Source organism: Heloderma suspectum, chromosome 10, assembly GCF_057233095.1.
Source record: "Heloderma suspectum isolate Gila_16-S chromosome 10, 16-S_ref, whole genome shotgun sequence".
NCBI classification, from domain to species: Eukaryota; Metazoa; Chordata; class Lepidosauria; order Squamata; family Helodermatidae; genus Heloderma; species Heloderma suspectum.
In genome coordinates this window covers 16,319,866-16,346,164 of record NC_139467.1, presented here as the reverse complement: position 1 = coordinate 16,346,164, position 26,299 = coordinate 16,319,866, and the positions used below count along the sequence as shown (strand labels likewise).

General features: G+C 46.4%; 1 protein-coding gene across 1 annotated transcript; it reads left to right on the top strand.

Annotated features, from left to right (window-relative positions):
* The first annotated feature begins 2,586 nt into the window (after window positions 1–2,586).
* Window positions 2,587–13,608, top strand: LOC146337813 (uncharacterized). The gene is made up of 4 exons (XM_084816319.1): window positions 2,587–2,761; window positions 5,474–5,620; window positions 7,925–8,059; window positions 13,415–13,608. The coding sequence occupies exons 1-4, from the start codon at window positions 2,587–2,589 to the stop codon at window positions 13,606–13,608; spliced, it is 651 nt and encodes a 216-aa protein (XP_084672445.1).
* Window positions 13,609–26,299: the final 12,691 nt, after the last annotated feature.

Here is a 26,299-nt window from a genome sequence, read left to right as displayed (position 1 = left end):
AGCTAAGGAGTATTCAATGATTCAAAAACACTACCTGTTGTGTGAGGGCAGTGCATGATTTTCATTTTTAAAAGAACAGTACCACAATTTCATCTGCCTAAATATGCATAAGATTGCACCCTAAGGAGCTTGATTCCAAATGTGGTGGTAAAAATTTCATTTTCTGCTGCAAGCAGTGTAATGGGGGTATTTGGGCAATTTTTCAAGGGGGCACAAGAGGGTCTTACTCCTGGCAGTGGAGACAGTAGCAGAGATATCCTTGTGTCCACACACACACACACCAGCCCAAGTAATGCTACATCATGTAGAGATGTTGAATGGGGTACAGCTACCCTTGAAAGACCAGGTCCACAGCCTGGGGGTCATTTTAGACTCCCAGCTGTCCATGGAGTCTCAGGTGTCAGCTGTGAGCCGGACAGCACTGTATCAACTCCATCTGATACAGCGGCTGCGCCCTTTCCTTCCCAACCATCTGCTCCCATCGGTAGTACATGCCCTGGTCTCCTCTCGTGTAGACTACTGTAATGCGCTCTATGTGGGGTTACCCTTGAAGACGGTTCGGAAGCTGCAGCTGGTACAGAACACGGCCGCTTGCCTGATTAAAGGCAGCCGCCGGCGAGATCACATCACTCCAGGGCTGAAGGAGTTGCACTGGTTACCAGTTGTTTTCCGGGCCAAATTCAACGTGTTGGTTTTGACCTTTAAAACCCTATATGGTTCCGGCCCAGCCTATCTTAAGGAGCCCCTCCAGCAGCACCAGACAGGCCGCTTAACAAGATCAGCCTCGGATGGCCTTCTCTCTCCATCAGCCAGGACAGCTAGACTGGTGGGGACGAGGGAGAGGGCCTTTTCTGTGGTGGCCCCCACTCTGTGGAACTCCCTCCCTAAGGAACTCCTCCATGCCCCCTCTTTAATGAGCTTCCGTCATGCATTAAAAATGTGGTTGTTCAGGTAGGCATTTGGGGTGGGTTAGGGTATTTTAGAAAATGTTTTTATTGTAGAATTGTATTGGTTTAAACTGTTTTATTGTACACTGTACATTGCCCAGAGTGGCTGGGTGACCAGCCAGATGGGCGATTAATAAATTTAATAATATAATAATAATAATGTTCACAGGGGCATGGGGGACAGATGGCAACCCCAATTCTTCCCCCCTAGAACTTTGCTTCAAATAACTACACGTTGACATAGCATCATTCATAAGAGGTTATGGGGGAAATGGCAGCTCCTAGCTAGGGTGGTCATGGCCCTCTTTACCAGAGGCTTTTATTGTGCACTTGTGGTTGGTCATTCACAGACGTTTGTGGGTCCTTTTCATGGCATTGTCAACCTCCAGTTCCTCTCCCGTCATTTTTAAAATTTATTCCGCCTTCTTTTAAATTGCTGAAAGTGCAGTAATAAATATAAACTGCCATCAAAGAGGTGGTGTATTTCCAGAATTGTGCAATACTGCAGCACCACCTACTGCCTGTATAAATGAAACAGGTGGAACTTGCCCACAAAGGAAATGGCCCCCCAAAAAGGGTGGGGGGAGCACATGTATTGTTCCAATCGTAATCCCACAAAGACTCTGGAAGAAGCAGCCCAGTAAGGGTGCAGGATTTTTGCTTCATGTAGAGTTGCTCCATGGGACCTCTTTTACAGAGGACAGTCCTCTATTTGAAGGGCTGAGAGATGACCATCCTCTGTTCGAAAGGCTCTTCTCTTTGAAAGACAGTCCGTTATATCCCAGTTTAAAATTTTGTTTGTTTTTATAAACACTTCAGAAGGGAGAGCTGAGGCCTTGAAGGATGCATATCATCATCGTCATCGCACCTGGATAGCAGACTGAGCAGGCAGACATACAGGTCACCTGCAACATAGTCATACTTAGAGTAGACCCAATGAAGTCAATGGACTGGAGTGAGTCATGGCTAACTTAAGCCCCATTGACTTCAATGGGTCTACTGTAAGTATGACTAAGTCCCGGATCCAGCCTTTGGTCACCCACATTATGGCAAATGCGACTGTATTTCTATCATTATTATTCCTAAATGTGCATCTATACATACTAGAGTGTGCAAATGTAATGCAAATCCATGTCCTCTTTTCGAGGGATGCATTTCCTCTTTTTCTGGGGCAATACTGGGAGGAACTCTGGCACTGCAAAACAGGCGACAGCAAAAGGCAAAAGAAGGGCCAGCAAAAAGGCAGGCCTGTTCCATCCACATGCACACACAGGCCTCCCAAAATTTGTCAGAAAGTTTTTCATTGAGAACCCTATGCCCAGCCTTCATTTTGTCTCTACATGTATGGTGGGATGAGGCCTGCTATGCTGACAGCATCCCTGCTGATGGCTCTGGAATGTTCCACGGTAGTTATGGTAACCAAGAAGAAAGTGATGGAACTAGGAATGGGAGGAAGGACCAGAGGGTTGGTTTGAGAGTGCTGAGCTGTGAGCCCCTCATAACCCAAAGTAACCAAGGCTGGGTTCCTCTTTTAGGAGAGTCCAGAAATCCTGTCTGGAGCACTCCTGCTTCTCTATGTGTGGAGTGGGCAGTAGCCAGTACGCATGAAGGGGAGGCCCCAAACCCATGAGGTTCAGCTATGGGGTGGAGTGAAAATATGACTAGCGGGTTCACCATCTTCACTCTCTTGGTGCTTATTTTTGCCATCATGGACCACCATTGGATTTTGGTTGAGTCTAACAGGCAGATTTACTACAGTGGCATCTGGAAAGTCTGCATAAAGCTGGTGTGTCCTAGCCTAATCGCCATGGCACGTAAGAGACCCCTGTCCTCGATTCCCACAGCTGTGAATGCCCCCAGACCCACCTTTTTTCTGGAGTTGGCCATTCAAAGGTTCACCTATATGGGGCATATTTCTTTATTCATGTATATGATTTATATCCCACCTTTCTTCCAAAGAATGGTGCTCAAGGCAGCTGAGAGTAAAATCCAGATTAAAAACAGAGTCTTAATTAAAACATCACATATAAACAAAATTAAATACACATTTTAAAACAGAATAAAAGAAGGTGATCAGCACCGGGCAACTTAAACACCCCTTCAGCAGCAGAACAGTTAATATGCTCAAGGGCTGCTTGAATAAAAAATGTCTTTGCCTGCCGGCTGAAGGACAGCCAAGAGAAAGCCAACCCAGCCTCTCTCAGCAGGGAATTCCAGAGCCTGCGAGTGGCCCCTGAGAAGGCCCTGTCTCGCATCTCCAGCAAACATCCCTCTGATACCGAGAAAGCCCCAGTTACTCCTGTCCTGGGAAGAGGATAAGTTCCAGCCACTGCCTCTCCCCGTAGTTGGAGCCCCATCTGGGCCAGAGCACAGGGGCCAAGTAATCTAGTCTCTCTCTCTCTCTCCAAACTCTTGATCATTTCTATAAAGCCAAATCAGAATCATTGGAACCTAAGCAGCTGCCTTATAGCAAGTCAGGCCCTTGGTCCATCTAGCCCAGTACTGTGAACACTGACTGGCAAAGTCTCGCCAAAGTTTCAGGTAGAAGTTTTTCCAACCCTACCTGGAGTCACCGGGGGTTCAACCTGGAGCCTTTTGCTTGCAAAGCCGGTGTTCTTCCACTGAGCTACAGCCTCTCCCCCATCCCTGTTCTTCAGATGTGCTTGTTCAAACATGTTACTCAAAACCTACATAAAAGCAGTACACACATACACCTCCCCCTCACAACCCACCATGAGTCCTTCCTTTGGATAGATGTTGAAATGGTGAAGAATTTGAAACAAAAACTCCCTCAATCCAAAAAGAGGCATACTTTTAACTCTCACTCCTATTAGGGAGAAAGTTTCCATTCCAAAGCATTTGGAGGGAGGGCGTCGCATCATGCCATTGTGGGGACAAGGAAAAGATAATTGGTGGACAGGTAGAGGAGTTTACCCCTTTCCCTTACTAATAATTGTAACCCTGCAACCCTTTCCTGCCCTATTTTTCCCTGACTTGCACCTGGCCAGCACAAAGACCATACACAGTAGCACCATTAGGGGTTTCAGTCCAGAGCCCCACAGTATACCCCAAAGGGGGCAGTGGTACATGATGGGGTGACAGTGTGGGAAATAACTGTGGCTTGTGGATGCTGATCCTATTGACCACTGTCCCACTGCCCCCAATTTTATTTTATTTTTAAAATTTAGTTACTTACAATATTTATATACTGCTCCACATCCAGAGATTTTGGAGCAGTGAATAGCAGATAGGAAAAAAGAATAAAAACCATGTCAAAATTACTATTTTTAAAAAGAAACAGTTTTGATAAATTGAGTTCTGATAAAACTACAGCCGGTCACTCAAGGAAGGCCTCCTGAAATAACAATGTCTTCAGGAGACACTGGAAGCAACACAACATTGGCACCTGTCTGACCTCCAAAGGCAGGGAATTATAAGGGAATTATAAAGGAGGGGGGCCACCACACTGAAGGCTCTTTTCCTGGTGGACTCCAGCTGGGCCATGGGTCCATGTGGAACCACCAGGAGTGAGTCCTCTGATGACCTCAGTGACCGGGCAGGTTGGTAAGGAAGAAGGCACTCTCTAAAGTATCCTGGTCCCAAGTTGTTTAGGCTGCTGTACACTAGAACCTTAAACCAAGCCCAGTAGCGAATAGGCAGCCAATTTTCATAACTGTCCATGTGCACACATCCCTCAGCCTCCTTGATTTCTGCTATTCCAGCCCAAGAAACCTGGCTTCACACATCCCATCCATGTCATGGACTTGATGTGGGATTTGGGGCAAGTTTATTTATTTAATTAATTTCTATAATCCCACCCCCAATAGCCAAAGCCATCTGGGTAGTTCATAAGTTACTCTTCCTTAATTAGCTACCTGCAAAATGGGCATAAAAATAACCTATGTGACAGCCAGGTTGTAAAAGACAGCATAAAATGTGTGCTTCCTTTTTTCTTTGTTACTTTGAAAACTTTAATTAAAAAACAGTGATCAGTAACAAATTTAAGCACACCACAAGTGAGTCAGTTTCTTTACAGTCTTCCTGATCACTCAGGATCTCTATTTGGTACAAGCAAGATTCTCTGATAAAGTTATCACTCATCATCTTAATACATCACACTATAGAGCTCCGTGTGTCTTAGGAAGTTGTCCTGTATACTACTCAGTCTTCGCACATTCAATAAATGGATACCATATTCCTTAAAGAATGTCAATTTCTATTTAGCTTCTTTGTACCTGAAGATGCTTAGTGAGTGTTTCCATCAGTGCAAGGTCCCAATTTTTTTGTTTCCATATGATGAGAAAGTTCATTTACTGATTTCTAGTTAGCAGCTGGAAACCAACCTGGTTGCTGTCCAGAAAAAAGTCAGGAACTCTTTGTGTCTTATTTGTATATTAGAGTCCAGATACGTGTGTGCGCACACTTCTTTGATGCAGAATTTGTATTTGGGGAGATGTGTGTGGAGACACATACAGAATGGACTTGCTCTAACATCTTTTGCTTTAATTCCACCACTATTACCACAGCCAATGTTCAGGGTGCCAAGACACTCTTGGTCTTGGCTCTCTTTTGTGGGCTCGTCGGTGCTTCATTTATGACTTTCACCTACCGCTACTCCTCCAGTTTTACGATATACCGGTACCTGGTGGCTGCAATGGGATCTTTCATTGCAGGTAAGGTTTCATTGTGCATATAGAATAGCAGTAAGAGTCACACCATCTGTAGCCACAGCCCTTTCTATCCAACTCTATATCCCACCAAGCTATGCAGCCAACCAGCCACATCTTGTAACAATACCTGCTTCCCAAAATTGCAGATTTGCAAGATCTGTGTGGTGGTGGTATTTCTTGGGGTACTTCCTTCCAGGTACTTATCTTTTTTCTTTTGATCTCCCTACCACCAGCTTAAAAAAAAAAAAGTTTAAACCAGGTTTCCCCAACCTGGCATCCTCCAGTTGTTTTAGATGTCAACTCCAGGTGGGTCTGAGATTCTGCACCCCTGTGCTACAAGGACTCAGGCCAAGGTCTCTTTCCCAGTCCTCCTAAATGAGGTGATAGAAGGGTAGGCCTTCTAGGTGAAAAAAAAGAAGATCTCATTGAGGGAAACAAATAACTATCTAAAATAATGTTCATTTTTCATTCAGACACTCTGGATCACAGTTTAGGCAAAGAGGGTTGAGAGGTCTCAAGGTTTGATGCGATAGTTTTGGCCAACCTTCCCCAACATGGTCCCCTGCCTCCCAGGCCTTTTGGACTTCAGCTCCAATCAGCCCCACTGTCCTTCTATGGCTGGATCAAGCTCAGATCAAACTAAGGAGTAAACAAAAAGCAAGTCAATCAGGAGGCAATTCTCAAAAGCACAGTTTTATCAGGCAAAAGGGAGCAATCCAAAAGAGAGGTCTGAACAGCAGCCAAGGCCAAACCACAGGTAAAAAAATTCAGATACCACACACACTCCAAGTCCAAGAAGCAGAGTCATGCAGGCATCCAAGGTCAGTAGCCCAGAAACTCAGCCTCTAAGCAAGGTCAGGAAAAACAGGATGCACACCAACTGAAACTGGTAACAATGTTACCCCTAGCACTAGCTAGGCAGACACTGAAGTTTTTTAACACTAAAGCCTGCTGAGCCCCACCCAGGACTCAGCTGCAGTACATTAGAGCTCTCTGGTTAGAGCCCTACTCATGAGGATTGGCTTTCTCCTGAGGAGTCCTTCTTTGCAAGCAAACACTTCTTCTCGCAGGAGCCCTACTGGCCTGTCGCTTGAGGTGATAACACTCCAGCAGGCCAGGGAGTTGCTCAGCCTCTGCCTCCACCTCAGAGCCAGAGATGGACCTGAAGCCACCTCCCCTGAGGGCCCAGGCTCCTCCTGGTCTGGAGACAGTAACTGATCTGGGGTGCCCTCTGTTTCTGGGACCTATAGCTCTTCCTCTGAGGAGGATTCCTCCAGTGGGAGCATGACAACCAGCCAATAGTCAGGAATGCCAGGAGTTGTAGTCCCAAACCTCTGGAAGGCACCAGTTTGGGAAAGGCTGCTCTAGATTCAGGGATTCCTTCATTCATGGACTTGTCCACCAATGAAGCTTGGTGCATTATAGAGGATTCTGAGTAAGTTTCCAGGATTCACACTAGATTTAGGCAGGACATTGCCTAGGTGGCTTAGGCCTTACCATGGCCTCTTCAGACTCAGGGAGCAAAGCCTGGGAGATAAAAGGTGGTACCTGTCAGATCCAGGGGTGGAGCTTGGAGGGCAAGGGGTGGAGCTAAGGGGCACCTGGCAGGGGCAGAGGGTGGCATCTTATCTAGTGTCTCATGATGGATGTGGGTGGCAGAGTAGATAGCAAAAGCTCTCGAGCTAAGCAGAAAAGAGTCTGGCCCCTCAAGTCTGGGTCCTCACACTAATATTTAACTCTTTCCTCTGGACACCCTGAGAAGAATCAGTGTGGTGTAGTGGCTAGAGTATTGGACAGGGAGTCAGGAAATCTGGGTTCTAATCCCCACTCGGCCATAGAAGGTCACAGGGTGACTTCAGGCCAGTCACAGACTCTCAGCCCAACCTACCTCACAGGTTTGTTGTTGTGAGGATAAAATGGAAGAGAAGGAGGATTATGTACACTGCCTTGGGTTCCTTAAAAAGGAAAAAAGGTGGGATAGCAAATTTATGTATGTATGTATGTACCTTGCTATAAGCTCTGACAGTCAGATCAAAGCCTAACACCTGGCAATGCCAGCAGCTCTGTGTTGTGTGAATTGCAGGGGTAGATCAGTGGACAAGCTTTCTCCTGAGGGTGCTCATCCACCATTTTTCTTTTCACTGAGGAACCTGAGATAAGGTCCTCCTGACAAAACCCAGGTTCACTGTGATTCAGGTTGGGATGGAAGCTGGCCTAAAATATAAACGTGGGGCCCTTGAACCTCTGTTGTCTCTCTTAATCACTTCAGGAGGCTGAACACTGATGGTTTCCTCATGTTTTCCACAGCTGCCTTGGTGTTTTTAGCTTTGAGCATTTACACCATCCGCATCTCCACACATGGAATCAGCAGAACAGCCACGGTCACCTACCAGTGGTCTTTCTACGTGGCCTGGACTTCCTGTCCATTCTTCATTTTAAGTGGTGAGACTGCAGGATGTTAATGCTGCTTGTGTGGGGGGGGGGAATCTGGTGAAAAGATGGCTGATTTTATTTATTTAAAGTATCTTTATCCCCCTCCTCAGCCAAAAAGTTTCCCAGACTGGCTTACATTGTTCAGTCGTTCAGTCGTGTCCGACTCTTCGTGACCCCATGGACCACAGCACGCCAGGCCTTCCTGTCCTGCGCTCTCTCCCGGAGTGTGCTCAAGTTCATATTCATTGCATCGGTGATGCTATCTAGCCATCTCATCCTCTGTCGTCCCCTTCTCCTTTTGCCTTCAGTCTTTCCCAGCATCAGGGTCTTTTCCAGAGAGTTTTCTCTTCGCATTAGGTGGCCAAAATATTGGAGCTTCAGCTTCAGTATCTGTCCTTCCAATGAGCACTCCGGGTTGATTTCCTTTAGGATGGACTGATTTGACCTCCTTGCAGTCCAGGGGACTCGTAAGAGTCTTCTCCAGCACCACAGTTCGAAAGCATCAATTCTTCAGCGCTCAGCCTTCCTTATAGTCCAGCTCTCACAGCCATACATTACTACTGGGAAAACCATAGCTTTGATTAGACGGACCTTTGTCGGCAAGGTGATGTCTCTGCTTCTTACTATGCTGTCTAGGTTGGCCATAGCTTTCCTCCCCAGGAGCAAGCGTCTTTTAATTTCATGGCTACAGTCACCGTCTGCGGTGATCTTGGAGCCCAAGAAAGTAAAATCTGTCACTGCTTCCATTTCTTCCCCTTCTATATGCCAGGAAGTGATGGGGCCAGATGCCATGATCTTAGTTTTTTAATGTTGAGTTTCAAACCAGCTTCTGCACTCTCCTCTTTCACCCTCAACAAGAGGCTCTTTAGATCCTCTTCGCTTTCTGCCATTAGGGTGGTATCGTCTGCATATCGGAGGTTGTTGATAATTCTCCTGGCAATCTTAATTCCGAGCTGTGATGATTCATCCAACCCGGCGTTTCTCATGATGTACTCTGCATATAAGTTAAATAAGCAGGGTGACAATATGCAGCCTTGTCGTACTCCTTTCCCAATTTTGAACCACTCGGTTGTTCCATGTCTGGTTCTTACTGTTGCTTCTTGACCCTCGTACAGGTTTCTCAGGAGACAGGTAAGGTGGTCTGGTACTCCCATCATACAATCAGTAAAACAAGCCTACCCTCAGGCTTACAGTCTAAAAAGACACAACACAGAGGGGAGAAGGGAAAAATTAAGTCTCAATGGAATGGCCCTGCTTCCCCCTCTCATCTCCCTCTGTACAGCCTGCAGGAATGGCTGCTTTTACCTGGACAGGTACCTGTCACACAGGAGGGTAGATTTCAGCTGAACATTAGGAGAATCTTCTCGACAGCCAGAGCTGTTCAACCATGGGGCCAATTACCTAGAGGGGTGGTGAGTTCTCCCTCACTGGAGGTCTTCAGGCAGAGGCTGGACAGCCATCAGTTGTGGATGCTTGGGTTCTGGATGTATTGCATCATCATCATTGTTGGATTTATATCCTGCCTTTTTTCCTCCAAGTAGCCCATGGTGGCTGACATGACCCCTGTCCCCTCCATTTTTATCTTTGCAACAGCCGTGTGAGGTAGGTTAGGCTGAGAGTCAGTGACTGGCCCAAAGTAACCCAATGAGCTTCATGGCTAAGCAGGGACTAGAACTCAGATCTCCCAAGTCCCACTCCAATACCCTATCCACTACACCACACTGGCGTTGAGCAGGGTAGCATGCACTACAAGGCCTCCTCTATGATTCCATATTTCTGTGATCATCGGGTGAGGATGCGGATGTGCTAAATCAGTGCCTGCCTGTGACAGTGGACTGGATGAGGGCTAACAAACTGATCCAAGCAACACTGAGATGCTGTTGGTGGGTGGTTCTTCTGACCAGATGGAGGGTGTTCAACCTGTTCTGGATCTGGTTGCGTTCCCCCTAAAGGAGCAGGTCCATAGTTTGGGGTTTCTCCTAGAACCATCCTTGTCACCTGAGGCTCAGGTGGCCTCAGTGGCACTGGGTGTGCCTTCTACCAACTTTGGTTGGTGGCCCAGCTACACCCCTATCTGGACAGGGATAACCTGGCTTCAGTCACCTATATTCTGGTAACCTCCAAGTTAGATTACTGCAATGTGCTCTATGTGTGGCTCCCTTTGAAGGTGGTTCAGAAGCTGCAGCTCATGCAAAATGCAGCAGCCAGATTGATAACAGAGACCAGAAGGTCCAAACATATAAGACTGACTCTGGCCCACTTGCATTGGCTGCCTATATGTTTCGGAGCCCAATTGAAGGTGCTGGTTTTAACCTGTAAAGCCTTACATGGCTTGGGACCGCAATACCTGATGGAGTGCCTCTCCCAGCTCAAACATACCTGTACGCTATGATCACCATCTAAGATCCTCCTCTGGGTGCCTACTTCAAGGGAGGCATGGAAGACAGCAACAAGGGAGGGGGCCTTATCAGTGATGGCCCCCCCAGTTGTGGAATGATCTCCCTGATGAGGCCCGCCTGGTGCCAACATTATGTTTTCGGCACCAGGTCAAGGCTTTTCTCTTTTCCCAGGCATTTGGCAGCATGTGATGCGCTTTAATTGATCCTAGATTTCTTTTATGCTGTGGCTGATTGCTCAAAGTTGGTTTTAGATATATGTTGTCTTTGTATATACTGTCTGTGTGTGTGTGCTTCATATTTTAAATTTTGCATATTATACTTCTAATGTTTTAACCTTTGCAAACTGCCCAGAGAGCTCTGGCTATGGGGCGGTATTGAAATGTAATAAATCGCTACCACCACCATCACAGACATGATTGCCTTAATATTACCTTTTTTGGCAGGATGTTACCAATCCATATTGTACATATCAGTAATATGCAGGTGAGAAAAGAAGACAATGAGATTATTTTATTTCTTTATTTAAATGACTTAGAAGTCTCTTTTAGGGTAAACCCACCCACGGCACCATACAACAAAAATTATAATGACAAAACACAGTAAAACAATGATGAAATCAAAATTAACAATTAAAAACAGATAGAATGATACCCAATAAAGTCCCAACTCAATTATAGTCCAAGGTAAAAGGTGTGGGGGGGTCTTTAGGGCCTCTTCAAGACCTGTAATGATGGGTCCTGGTGGACATCAATTGGAGTAGAGTTCCACTTTCTTGGCCAATGTCAAGAAAGCCCTGCCCACCATGCCAGTCAGCCTGATTGCTTTGACAATGCTCCTGAGTTCCAGTATTGATTTTAGAAGTTCTTCTACTTCAACTGGCATTCAGGAAGAGTGGAAGGCAAGGACAGAGTGAACCAGAGGATCAGTAAGGTAAATGAAATGGGAGCGGGCGAAGATGCTCTCATTCCTACTTACAATTAGGGCAGAGCAAAACTGGCCTTCCAAAAGTCTCCACACTGTTTGTGGGCTGCGAAATTTGGGAGGGGCATTTTACCAAATATTCTTTTGCAGAGGGAAGTGAAGTTCCCCACCCATTTGGCTGTGGGCTAAAAACTTTTCTGAGAAAAATCAGCTCAGTAAATGCTTAATGACACTTAATTGTTAGTTCAGACTGCTGGATGAAGGATGCAGTGGGACGATCAGAGAGAGGACTGGAAGGAGTAGGGGACAATCCCACCACTTTTTAAAATATCATTAAACAATATTAAAACTGGATCCTCAGTGGCATCCAAAATTCTAACATTACTGAAGATTAGGTCCCTGTTCATACATGCACTAGGGCCCCATGGGTGTTCCTTCTCCTCCTTGGTTCTTTCCCTTTCAGCAAAATGTTGATTGGATGGGAGAGACCCACACAATTAAGTGGCCCCACACACATGGCAGCTATATACTTGCTGCAACCATGTGGGATGGAACCAATGAGAAACATTCCCAAACAGCTGTGTGTATGTGTACATTTGTGTGTGAGGACGGGGAGTTATTACCCTGTGGCCAAATCCAGAAGTGGAGCATTACAGGCCTGTAGCCAAATGGTGTGTGTGTGTGTGTGTGTGTGTGTGTGTGTGTGTAGAGAGAGAGGGGGGGTAAGAATATGTTGGGGAAGGGCATAATATACAAACCGAAATTAGCAAGATCCTGGGTGCTTCCACACTAGGTTTTTGCCACTCTTCGTTCTCTCACTTTTTACAGGCCATACATATGGATGCCACATCATTCTGCTGTGTTTTCTTTTGGAATTCACAAAGTCTGTCTTTAAAAGACAAAGAAGGTTATGTGCAAAATGGTATGGAACCAAAGAGAATCACTCTCAAATGGCTCAGTGTGTGTGTGTGTGTCAGTGTGTGTATGAAGGCGTAGATCACCACAGCACTGCTGCCTTTTTGAGGTGGCATGATTTTGACATGTGCAATGATATTTTGGGCAGTTGGTCACCATGCCTCTTCAGCACACCTTCATTACTGTCCACACGGCTATGCTACACCCATTCGGATGGATGGGACATAGCTGGAGGTATCCACACGGGAAGTGCTGTATCCCTGGGATTGTGGGAAGTACATTGAAATTCCACATGTAGTTCAGAGTGAAAGATCAATGTCTGGATAGTGCAATAAGTTCCTGCTGTAAACTCCCTTAATGATAAGACCCCGTAGAGCCCATTTAGCATCTCTGCAATCCTTGAGCAAGCAAAGTATCTCCCAGACCTGACCTTGTCTTCAAGAGGGCTAATGCATCACAGAGGTGAAAGCTCTCACTATACCTTCTTCCCAGCTCAGTCAATCTATCTCCTGTCACTGTGAGCTCCACTGATGCCTGGGAAAACAAAGCTTGCCTTAGTCCTTGTAAGTCTCCACCACTTGCTCTTCCAACTTCTCTCCTGTCTATCTCTCCCCTGCCATTTAAATAGCAACCTCTGCAGCTTGGACTCACCTCTGCACAGTCTTTCAAAGCCCCAAACACTCAAAGCAAGTGTAATTCTTACTTAGAAATGTAATAAAATACTGCCTTCACATTTCTCCTTACATTTCCATAAGGAAAAGAGCTTGTGATGGATTTTTAAAAGGAAAGATGAAAATGCAGAGAACAGGCCAAGAACATCCCTCAGTGTGTCAGGCCCCAGAGTGAATGTATTTTTTGCAAACTATGCACAGAATTGGCAGGACCACTGCTTGGGATTTTTGCAAACTATGCGCAGTGGAATTGGTGGGGACCACCACTTGCAGAAGGGAATTGTTGGGGCAGAAGGGAATCAGTGGAAGTGGGAGTGTCCCATTGGATTCTGCCCTTGCAAATGTGCTTGATATGTGGGATTGGAACATAACAGAAAATATTAAATACTATTAAAATGCCACTTAGCCATTTCACTCAACCCTGATCTCTCTCTCTCTCTCTGTCTCTCTCCTTGCAGGCTTGTTTGGGCTGATGGCACATCAGCGGTTACTGATGCATGGGTCCAGTTTGTCAGATGGTGAAAGCACCATCACCTCATCCTCCTCAGAGTGGACAACTGCCTCATCAAGCTATCAGGATGAAGACGAATTTGGGGGGAAAATGATGTTGGAGCAGCAAAGTGAAAACACTGGGGAACTGATGCTGGCATAACAGAGAGGGGATGGTCCAAAGTAATCCTGGGGGTTCTGAAATTGCAGAGGGCTTAATTGAAGGTGTGTGTGGGGATTCATAATGTGGCCCAAGGGCCCATTCTTATCTATATTAACGATTGAATTGCTACACCTAATTTCTTGTAGTCATTTCCCTTCTCCCTGATAAAATATTTATTTCAAAATATTTTTCTCCCACTTTTCTATTATATATAGCCAATGACAACAGGGGTGTGTGTGTGCGTGTGTGCATGTGCATGTGTGTGTATATACACTGAAAGACAGCTAGACTAACACAACAGACTAATTAAAATATACTTAGAGCTAAATGTTTCGGCTTCTGCCTTCATCAGTAACTGTGATGTTAAATGGATACCTAAAAGTGGCAGTTTCAAACACTGGGAGATAAAAATTCCTAAGGAAAAAAAAAACAGAGGTGAGAGTTTAAAGTATAATGCTAATGATTTGTCCTCCAGGTTAAGGCCTTATAGACTAAGGGAGCAATCCTATGGCCACTAGACAGTGGCTAGACGGCCAAAGGATATGGTGTTTTCCGGGAAACGACCTCCAAACTCGGAGGCGACTGCCTATCCAAAGCAGAGCAGGAGAAGCACGGAGGGGATCGTTCCCTCAATGCTCCTCCTGCCCCGCATTTTTGGCTAGACAACCGATTTTGGCTGTCTAGCCATGAGAGCACAGAGTGGGGAAGGAGGCTGCGGTCCGAGGTCAGTTCCCGGAGAATTGACCTCCCCCCACTTTCACGCTGCCTCCGAGGCAGCACAGAACATCCCTATCCTCTGCGCTCGCAAGAGGAGTATGGAGCGGCTGATATGGGGCGTGGCTGGGGGTGTTCCAGGGCTGGGAGGATGGAAGTGCCTGTATGACACATCCTATGTGACGTATAGCAGCCTCCTTCCCCACTCTGTGCTCTCATGGCTAGACAGCCAAAATCGGTTGTCTAGCCAAAAATGCGGGGCAGGAGGAGCATTGAGGGAACGATCCCCTCCGTGCTTCTCCTGCTCTGCTTTGGATAGGCAGTCGCCTCCGAGTTTGGAGGCAGCCGCCTATCTTGATAGGATTGGGCCCTAAGAGTCCTGTGTCTGTGCTGCCAGAGGTTTTCCTTTCTGACAGGCACATCAGTATCTTTTGTTTGTTCAATTGGAAGCAATTACAAGTCTGACAGACTCTGTGCAGGTGTGTTAAAAAGTCTTGCAACAGGCTGCAATTCATAAGAATTGCAGATTTGTGGTTATAGAATCTTGCTCCTAGGTCTGTTTTAAATTACTCTGTTGTTAGCCTATCTATCTTTCTTATATATTTTAACTGAAGATTGACTGAATCCACAGTGGATCCAGAGTCTTGCCTTTAGTTTCAGCTCCTGTACTCACAGTCAGTGATGAAGGCAGAACTGGAAATGGTTGATAAAAAATTAAATAATGAACATTTTTTCCTGTTTTGCCAACTGCTTTATTAGAAATACAGATCCTTATTGTGGATTGTCACATCCATCATGGATCCAGAGTCTGCCTGATTGCACTGCTGTTTAGCAGCTTTGTCCATATATGTATGTATGTATGTATGTGTGTGTGTGTATATATATATATATATATATATATATATATATATATATATATATATGAAAGACAGACTAACAGCAGAGTAATTTCAAAATATATTTAGAACTAAACATTTCAGCTTCTGCCCTCATCAGTAGCTGTGATGATTTTTAACATCTCATCTACTGATGCGGGTGGAAGCTAAAATGTTTAGCTCTAAATATATGTTGAAATTATCCTGTTGTTATTCTATCTTTCTTATATATTTTAACTTAAGACTGACTACATCCATAGAGGATCAAGAGCTTTGCTGTTCTGGCACTTTACATCTATCTGCCTGTCTGTCTGTCTGTCTGTCTATGTATCGATCTATGTATCGATCTATTGATCTATCAAAGGAGGAGCTAACAACATAAATCATAATGACATCTAGGCTGAAAAACATGGGGAGCAGCAATTCCCCATCCCTACATGGTGCCCCTGGCCTGGTCTTAATTCTTTCTCAAGCTCCCCTGCCCCTCCACAAGAAAATAAAGGAAGATTCCATGGCAGTTGGAACCAGCCAGGAAGTGTCTGTAGGGACACTGGAACCTGACACTGTTGTGAGGAGACTCTGGGAAAAGAGAGAACTGTGTACTGATCCATCCACTGCTGTTCCAGAAGGAAGCAGGTTTTCCTGTTTCCCAAGTGCTGTGGGGAGCTGAGGCCCTGGGTATTATTCAGGTGTGGCTCCACTGTTTATCAGGGGCTTCTCCATTTTGGCCAAGATGCCTCCAGCCAACACCTGTCACTGGCCTGGAGTGAAGTTACCCTACAGAGCCGTCACGGCCACCTCTACTTGCATCAGCTTCCTGCTCCTATCCGTCTCCCTCCTTAGCCCCTCCTGGCTGGAAGTCATTGTCCCGGAAACTAGCCTATCACCTAGCCCAACAGTCAACAAGCTCTGCAACAACGTGGCCTGCAGTCAACTGAGCGGGAGCAGCGGTGAGGACCACCAGGGCCGTGAGGGTCTGTCCTGCAGATCCTGTCCTTCTTCCCACACACACACAAAGATCTTCTTATCTTGTTCCATCGCTATGTTCCCCTAATCCCAAGGGGTCTGTCACCTAGTCGGGGCTTGAGTTGCTATTCAGATGTCCTGCATCCCCACCAAGATGCCTCCCCAACATGCATTGATGGGTCTTGAGGGGCTAATGTTTTCATGTTTTCATGACCTTTTCTTATATTTTAAAAAAGGTACAATGACTGTGTACCGGGGCACTGCAAAGTGGCTCTAAGGTGGTTTGTACTGACATGGGCAGCTGTGTTATCCTGAAACTAGAGCTGTGCACAAATGGCCTCTCGAAATTCTCCAGCCTATTTGTGGGCCAAGAAATTGGGCGGGGGGGACAATTTCACCAAATTTCTCCTCCAACATGTTCTCACAGATAGGGCTCACTATTGGCGGGGTTTGTAGCACAGCTTCTTTTTTCCACAGGGTTTTTGGTTTACTGCACTGCTTCTGTAGGTGGCAACAACACCAATTCTGGTGAGGCTTCCACTTTTCTGAGGCAGAATTTAGAATTTCTTTTGGTGGTAGTTTTGAGCTTGCCTAAACCCTGTGAGGTGGCCGAGGGTGCTGTGTGTGTTTTCTCTCCCTGTTACACATCTTTCCATTGCTGTGCAGCCTCCCAGGCCGCCTGCACTTCCTGAACTGAAAAAGCCCCATGGGAGGGATTGCCTCATGATGTCTCCCTCATGGTGGCTTTCACTGAAGTGCGGGAAGCCGAGGAGGTGAGAGGCTGCCACAGAGATGTACAGCGACGGACAGGACACTCATGCACACTCCTCAGCCACCTCATAAGTAAGGTAAGCCCAAGAACCCCAAATCCAGCCCATGAGAACTTTTCTGAAATTTCTCCTCCTTTGAATTTCTTTTTGAAAGCAGTTTCTTTTCTATCAAATTGAATGAGAATGGTTGAAAAAAAATGTGGGAGAACTTTTCAGCACAGCACTACCTGAGACAGGCCATTGGTCCTTCTAGCTTGGTATTGTCTACATCAGAGGTGCACAGCCTCAAGCCTGGAGGCCAAACCCAGCCCTCTGGGGTTCCCCAGATGGCCATGCCCCCTTCCTTTGACCCCACCCTCTTTCTCCTGACCATCAGTCCTTTGGTGATTTCCTAGATTTGTGCTGCTTTCCCTAAGGGATTGCGGAGAATTTTTTGCTGTTCTAGCCTACGTAAATATTTACGTAGGCAATTAAGGCGAAAAAAAGGGAACCGCAAATAGCATAGTGGGCGCTATTTGCGTTCTTTTTTTTTACGTAGGCTTTTATGGTGAAAAAAAAAAGAAACGCAAATAGCACCCACTACGCTATTTGCAGTTCCCTTTTTTTTCGCCGTAATTGCCTACGTAAATATTTATGTAGGCTAGAACGGCGAAAAATAGGGAACGCAAATGGCGGCCACCGTAGTCACCACCATTTGCATACACTGTTTTTTTTTGGGGGGGGGGCATGCCATGATAGGCTATGTAAATTCTTACGTAGCCTATCACGGCAGCCTGAAAGGACCCAAATGGTGGTTGCTACGGCGGCTGCCATTTGCATCCACAGCAGCCCGTCCGCAGCCGGAAGTCTGGCTGTGGACAGCCCTGGCCGGCTGCTCCACAGAGCTGCTGCAGAGCAGAGCCGGCCGGACAGGATTCCGGGGGGGAGGACCAGATCGCCTCCCCCCCCCCCGGTCGAGGAGCGCCCCCCCCACTGCGAACAGAATCCACAAACAGGTAAGTCACTTTCATACATCCCTACTTTCCCCCCATTCTAACAGGCGGAAATGCCTCTCCTAGGGTTTTGTTACTGACAGGAAGAGCTTTTAGCTAGAATCTGCTGGCATTTTGGCCCCTGCCCCTTTTGCCTTTAGCCTGGACCCATTCCTGTGTGAAAAGGACTTGTGAGCCAGAATCTGCTGGTTCTGGCACTGTTCACAATTCCCTGGGCTGAGCACATGCTCAGAGGCACCCTGTTCCTTCATCGTTACTGTACGCCTGCCCACTCGAGCCACTCTTTTGAACCTGGCAGCAGTTGCTGGACCTTAGGAACAAAACTAACATTACTTTTAAGTGTGGGCCTTGCAGCTATGTCTTCTGTCCATATTTACATTAGAGAAGGCTCAGGGACCCCAGTCCAGATCTCAAAAGACTCCTGACCACCAGTACCCCATGTTAGGAGCCCAATCCAAAGCTTAAAAGACTCCTGACCACCACCACTACCCCACCATGCTAGGGGCCCAATCCTGATCAGGGGCCCTGGCCCTACTCTAAAAATGAAACAAACAAACAAATAAACAAAGACACAGCTGCTGGAAGCACATTTAAAGTAACATCTGTTTTGGCCCTTAGGTGCTAGCAGAAAACAAAGCAGATCCCACAAGCCTGAATTCTGCCTACCCCTCCTGTAGAAAAGCCTCTGAAGAAAATAGGCAGGTTGATGTGGGAGACCACAGAAAAAGAGAAACGGGTTCTTGGGATGCAGGACAGAATTTATTATAAGAAGCCCAATGTGTTTTGGCCTTTTCTTTCTTATTTTAGCCCTTCTTTAGGGGGTATAGAAAAAAGTCTGCACAATTTTTTCAGCAAAAGACTGTCTCCTGTGTGAATCTACTGGTGAGTAGTCTGGACAGAATAAATTAAAAGGACAAACGAAAGGAATCTCTCTCTCTCTCTCTCTCTCTCTCTCTCTCTCTCTCTCTGGCAGATTTCATGAAAGCTTCTAGAATCCTCCTGACGCTTGCTACCGTTGCTGGCTTCGTCGCAGCTTTCTCCTTGCTCATCTCCTCCCAATGCTTGAGGCGCTGTGGGGGACCACCCAATGTACTGGTTTCTTCAGCAGCAAGCTTTGCCACAGGTAGCAAAGCATTCCACCATATTCATCAACCCAGAATCAAAACAGAATAGGGGGATGCATTCCAAACACACACGCACACACTCAAGACGAAAGGTGCAACCCTAGGAAAAGCCGCTGCTCTACCATAGCTCTCCCACTGAGCTATGACCCTTTCTGCCCTTAAAAGAATTGGGGATATTGTGCAAGGTTCTGCCGCCACGCTTTACCTTCACAACAACCCTGTAAAGTAGGTGAGACTGACAGATGGTATCTGGCCCAAGCTTACCCAAGTGAGCTTCCCGGCTGAGTAGGTATTTGAACGCAGATCTCCTTACTTTGCTCTAGTCCATTATGCTAATTGCTATACCACCCCAGGCTCACAAAGGAAGTGGCATCCTAGCAGGGCAATGCAGAGACCCTGAGAGGCACCCCTAAAACCGTTGCTCTTGCCCTGTGTTAGGAACCCTCGGCTTTGCCACCATGGCCTTGTACACAGTGGATGTAACCCAGAAAGAGATGAGCTCTGTCGGGAACCTTCATTTCACATGGAGCTTCTGCCTTGCCTGGCTGGTGTTCACCCTCTATGTCATGAATGGTGAGTTTTCACGCCCTCGGAGGCAGCCGTGCTGTGAAGCAAGCTGAGGCAGCTGCCTCAGACAGCAGACTCAGAGCTGTGAGAGCAAAAATGGCCTCTCGGAATTCTCCTCCCTATTTGTGGGCAGAGAAATTGGGGTGGTGGGGACATTTCACCAAATTTCTCCAGTGAGTGGTGATATTTTCCAGCAATTTGTTGGGGTGGGTGGGGTAGAGCTCACCATGAGCGGTGGTGGTAGAACAACATCTTTATTTCTTCCTATGGTTCTTTTCATTGGGCTGCTAATGCCGGGGCTAGCCAAAGCAACTGTGTTAGCATCCTGGCCACCATTTTGCATCTTTCACAAGTGCTATCCAGGTATTTTGAGCAAATGTGTGAGGGCTTAAACCAGGGAGGGGGCAGAGCATGCACACAAGCCAAGTGTCTTGGATCAGGACCCTGGCCCCTTGTCCTCAGAGGATCCTGACCCCCCGCACCCATCCTCTGAAGACAAGCCTCCAGAGTTATCAGTTCATTGAGAGGATTCAGTTAGAGAAAGGCATCACCCAGTTCACCAGGAAGACCACAGAGACCTGCCTCCCGCATCCAGAAGAGGTTACATTGCTGTCCTTGGACGGTGAAGACTCCAGCTATGAAGAGTCAAGCATTCCACAGCCACTCCCCCATCATCGCAGTCTGAGGCTGCTAAAACAGATCAGGCGCCTTTAAAGGATAAAGCCTCAGTCATTTCCATATGGCTCAGGCAGGTGGTGGCCCTGGTGTCCCATGGGTATAAGAACAGCGTGCCAAAAACAAAGAAGTAATTGAGTCCCTGGTTGGCCACCATGTGTAGCTGCTGGACTACATTTTAATTCATAGGTCACAAGTAGAGATGTCAGAGGAATCCATCCAGGGGGCGGGGTGGAGTTTGCCAAGCTTTCAGCAGCTCCCCCCCCCCCAACTTCGACTTGTTTGCCCACAAGCTGGCCTGATGCGATCTGCATTGAGTCAGGGCAGCTCGCAGATGTTCTGGGGCATTTTTTTCCCCTTGTCAATAAAAAGTTGTGCAAATTGCAACTGCAATTTGCGTAATTTGCACCGGTTCCGACCAGAATTTGCATAATTTATGCAAATTCAGGGGTAGAATTTGTGCAAATTAAGCAAATTCGAGCTGGAATTTGCATGAATTACACAAATTGCACCTGCAATTTGTGCAACTTTCTATTGATGAGAGAGTGAGAAAACCGCAAAAAGTTCCCGGATTTCGGGGAAAGCCTGTGGCTTGGTTTGAGAACATAAGCCGAGCCGGGCGGGCAACAGGGATCTGTTGGGCCCAAAAGTGGCTGGAGTTTTGAAGGAGGGACATTCCAGTCACATAGGGGTGGACGAATCTGTCCCTTTTGGCATCCCATTTTTCCAATCAAGATCAGCTTGTTCTGAAGGTTGAGGTGGTGTTGTTTTAATAAGAAGTTTGCATGAAACTTCCCCCTTTTTTTCCCCCACTGCAGGTTTCTTTAGCCTGATGACACATCTCCTGTCCACAACATCTGGCATTGAACAACACATCAGCCCCATCCTCTTGGGAGGGAGAACTCAGCAACATGCAGCTGGGGACCACACTGCTGTAGGGTTGTCAGTTCTCCGAGGCCAGGAAGCAGTGGCTACCTCTGCAAGAAACCCCTTTCCTGGGCCTTCCATCTGTCTTAACTCAACTGTCATCTGAATTCTTCTGCTGAATGCTCACATGGACACAGAGTGGTCTAAAGCATCAGCAGATAGAGACACATATATTGCGATATGTGTAGTTCTTCTGCCACCTGCTGGAATAAGCAACCCCCTTTCTCCTCTCTGTGTTTATCCCTTTTCCCTTCTAGCAGAGCTTCCATGCTCCTGGGTGGATACAGATGATAAGGGAGGGGTTCTTCCAGATTGTTGAAGGTAGGTAGAAAGATAGAACCGTCATCACCTGGAGTGTGCACATTCACCCTACAATCGTCTCTGGCTGAATAGGTTTTACAGGTTTTAATTGTGCTTCAAAACCCTGCAGGACCTGTTTGACATGCAGTAAACGAGTTTTTGGTTGTTGTTCAGCAAGGGGAAACAATGGTTCCATCATAACCACCTTCAGTTCTCTTTCATACTGGCTCCAGCCTCTCTCTGTCCAAGATCATGACACTGTTGGGAAAGGGGGAGTGTGTAGCAATTGTCTGGTGACCAACTGCTCAACAAGCAGAAGACAGAACACAACTGAGTGAAGCGGCTACCCCAGTCCATCTTGCAGTTGCCCACTCCAGCCTGTAGGGGGAGACTGGCTTCTGCATTTGGCTTTGGGGCTAATGGGACCTCGGGGAAATGTCCCTGTTGTTGAATGGTGACAGCACTGCAACTTTCTCCATATTGTGTCTTCCCGTTGCTTCGAATGGCTATTTGAAAGGACTCTCAAATGAATGCTCTCTTGGATTAATTTTTAAAACGTTATTTAACACTATCTCAGTTTTCTTGACTGTTCACAGAAATTGTCTATTGTTGTTGTTGTAATGTATTAAACGGGGGGGTGTCATGGTTTGTTTTGGGGGGGTTAAGGAAGGGTAGACTCGATACATGTTTCCAGTAGAGGCTGGTGGCTCCGATTTCAGTGGGGCTGTAAAGCTATTCTGGGTTTCAGTCAGAACCAGCCAGAACTCTAAAGGAGCAACCCAAGGGGCTGAACCCTATCCCCATAGTAGATTCAGCATCTTGGATCACTTCTTTAGAGTTCTGGCTGGTTCTGACTGAAACCTAGAATGGATTTACAGCCCCACCAAAATCAGAGCCACCAGCCTCCTCTGCATGTTCCAAAATACCGTATGAGTTCTTTTCTGGAAATATGGCAGGATAGATGTTTCTACAATAAATAAAGGAAATTGTTATGTAACTATAGAACTCTTCCATCAGCACCCTTCACTCAGGATGTTTTGACCTTCTCCTTGGATCTTCCTCTACAGTTGTGTCGACTATACAAAGAAATGATAACCTGCAGGATACAGTAGTTAATGACAGGGGTGGTTTCCTGCTAGACTGACACCTCCACTGTCATTCACACAAACAGCTGTGAAAGGAGGGAGAAAGCACCCCATATGACTGTTGGAGGTTAGCACCTGGGACTGGGAGTGCTACCTTATGGTATGGCAATTGCCTCCAATGCGGGAAATTAGGGCCAGCCCTGTGTCTCCACCATGAGGTTTTCTTCTTCTTTTTATTTGTTTCATCCATTTTTATAGTACTCCATCACACTGTTCTTTTCCTGTATTTTAAAGAAAAGCTATTCCAAAGTTGATGTTTTTATTACTATTTTGAAAAATACCAGTGTTTATAATATGTTTGTGTTAAGTGTCCAATGTGTGTGTGGTCTGTGGTGTTTCTTTCCCTCCCTCCCTCTCTCCATTTAGACATTTAATGGAATCAGCTCAAGCTGATATCAAGAAATGGCCATTTCAACAGAAACCGTGAGAGTTGCATCCAGATTTGGTCATACTCAGAGTAGTCATGTTGAAATCAGTGGGGCTTAAGTCAGTTATGACAGATTTCTCAAGTCCTAGGAGGATGTGTGGGACCTGACCAGCTGAGGTAGAACATAAGGCTGCCACTTTTGGTATGGAAGACAGACCTGGGTTCATAGAATCAATCATAGAACAGTAGGGTTGGAAGGGGCCTACAAGGCCATCGAGTCCAACCCCCTGCTCAATGCAGGAGTCCAAGTCAGAGCATCCCCAACAGATGGCTGTCCAGCTTCACCTTGAATGCCTCCAGTGTGGGAGAGCCCACCACCTCCCTAGGTAATTGGTTCCATTGTCATATTGCTCTAACAGTCAGGAGGTTTTTCCTGATGTTCAGCCAGAATCTGGCTTCCTGTAACTTGAGCCCATTCTTCCATGTCCTACATTCTGGGATGATCGACAAGAGATCCTGGCCTTCCTCTTTGTGACAACCTTTCAAGTACTTAAAGAGCACTATCATATCTCCCCTCAGTCTTCTCTTCTCAAGGCTAAACATGCCCAGTTCTTTCAGTCTCTCTTCACAGGGCTTTGTTTCTAGTCCCCTGATAATCTTCGTTGCCCTCCTCTGAACCCTCTCCAGCTTGTCTGCATCCTTCTTAAGGTGTGGTGCTCAGAACTGGACACAGTACTCCAGATGAGGCCAAACCAGTGCTGAGTAGAGGGGAACTAGTACTTCCAGGGATTTGGAAGCTATGCTTCTATTAATGCAGCCCAAAATAGCATTTGCCTTTTTTTTGCAGCCACATCACATTGTTGGCTCATATTCAGCTTGTGATCTACAACAATTCCAAGATCCTTCTCGCTTGTAGTGTTGTTGAGCCACGTATCCCCCATCTTGTAACTGTGCATTTGGTTTCTTTTTCCTAGGTGCAGAACTTGGCATTTATACCTATTAAATGTCATTCTGTTGTTTTCTGCCCAGCACCCCAGTCTATCCAGATCACTTTGAATTTTGTTTCTGTCTTCCCGTGTATTAGCTATCCTGCCCAATTTTGTGTCATCTGCATATTTGATCAGCATTCCCTGCACCTCCTCCTCCAAGTCATCAATAAAAATGTTGAAGAGCACTGGGCCCAGGACTGAGCCCTGCGGTACCCGCTAGTGACCAGTCCCCAGTTTGAGAACGTCCCATTGATAAGCACTCTTTGAATCTGATTCTGTAGCCAACGGTGGATCCATCTGACCGTTGTTTCATCTAGCCCACTTTGAGCTAGTTTGCTCATCAGGATATCATGGGGCACTTTGTCAAATGCTTTGCTGAAGTCAAGGTATATTATGTCCACAGCATTCCCACAGTCCACAACGGAGGTAACTTGATCAAAAAATGAGATCAGATTTGTCTGGCAGGCTTTGTTCTTGACAAATCCATGTTGCCTTTGAGTAATCACTGCATTGTTTTCAAGGTGCTTCCAGATGGATTGCTTTATCATCTGCTCCAGAATTTTCCCAGGGATTGATGTCAGACTGACTGGTCTGTAGTTCCCAGGTTCCTCTTTTTTACCCTTTTTGAAGATAGGGACAACATTAGCCCTCCTCCAGTCATCTGGTACTTCACCCGTCCTCCATGATTTCTCAAAGATAATAGACAGTGGCTCTGAGAGTTCTTCTGCGAGTTCCTATATTATTCTAGGATGCAGTTCATCTGGCCCTGAAGATTTGAACTCATTCAAAGTAACTAGGTGCTCCTTGACCATATGCCTATCGATCTCAAGCTGCAATCCTCCCCCTTCAGTCTGTACTTCGCCTTTGCCAGGGCCCTCTGTTGGGAAAAGATTGAGCCAAAGTAGGAACTGGGCACTTCTGCCTTTGTCATCTGTAATCATTTTGCCATCCTTATTTAATAGTTGACCCACCATTTCTTTCCTCTGCCTTTTACTATGCACATATCTGAAGAAAGCCTTTTTGTTGAACTTCAGCTCTTTCTCATCTTTAGCTTTTCTGACGCCATCCCTACAATTCTGTGCTATCCACCTGTACTCTTGCTTTGTTGCTTGGCCTTCTTTCCACTTCCTATATGTGTCCTTTTTTGTTTTCAGGTCATCTCTAAGCTTTTTGTGAAGCCACATTGGCTTCTTCTGTTGTCTTCCACCTTTTTTTCTTGTTGGAATTGTTTGTAATTGGGCCTGTAGAATTTCCTTTTTTAAAAGCTCCCACCCATCTTGGACTCCTATTCTTAGTATTGTCACTTGCCATGGGACCTTACTGATCATTGTTATGAGTTAATTAAAATTGGCTTTCCTAAGATCCAGGGTATGCATTTGGCTACACTTGGCTTTTGCTTCCTTTAGAACCAAGAACTCAAGTCTAACACAGTTGCTTTCCCTCAGACTTCCTGTAACTGCTGCTTGATCCACTAAGTCATCTCTATTGGTTAGGATCAAGTCAAGGATAGCAGATCCTCTAGTTCCTTCTTCTACTTTCTGTGGAAGGACTTTATCAGCAGCACAAGTCAGGAATTTGTTGCAGGGGCCATGTTTTGCAGAACATGCATGTCTCTTTTACTTGACCCACAGCTAGGGATGTACGAAAATCACTTACCTGTTCGTGGATTATGTTTATGGGGGGGGGAGGCGTTCTGTCCCTCCCCCTGGAATCCTGGATGGGGGGGGAGGCACTTCATTCCTCCCCCTGGAATCCTCCACGGCCGGCTGTGCTCTGCAGCAGCTCCGCGGAGCAGCCGGCCAGGCCCAGCCAGGCCAGAGCCGTCTGCAGCCGGATTTCCGGCTGCGGAGGGCTCTGGGGAAAACAAACAAACAAACCGCGTACGCAAATGGTGGCGGCTACGGCCACCGCCATTTGCGTTCATTATTTTTGATGTCTTAATCTACATAAATATTTATGTAGACTATGACAGCGAAAATAAGGGGAATGCAAATAGCGTAGCAGATGCTATTTGCTTTCCCCTTATTTTTGCCGTCTTAGTCTACGTAGATATTTACGTAGACTAAGACGGCCCAAAATAAGGAACGCAAATGGCGGCGGCCGTAGCCGCCGCCATTTGCATATGCCTTTTTTTTTTTTAACCCAGTCATTTTAGGCTACATAAAAACCTACGTAGCCTATCACGTGTGTGTAAAACAACAACAACAACAACAACCTGCAAATGGCGGCGGCGGTGGCCGGTCGGAAGACCAGCCGCCGCCGGAGCCGCCGCCACCCGGA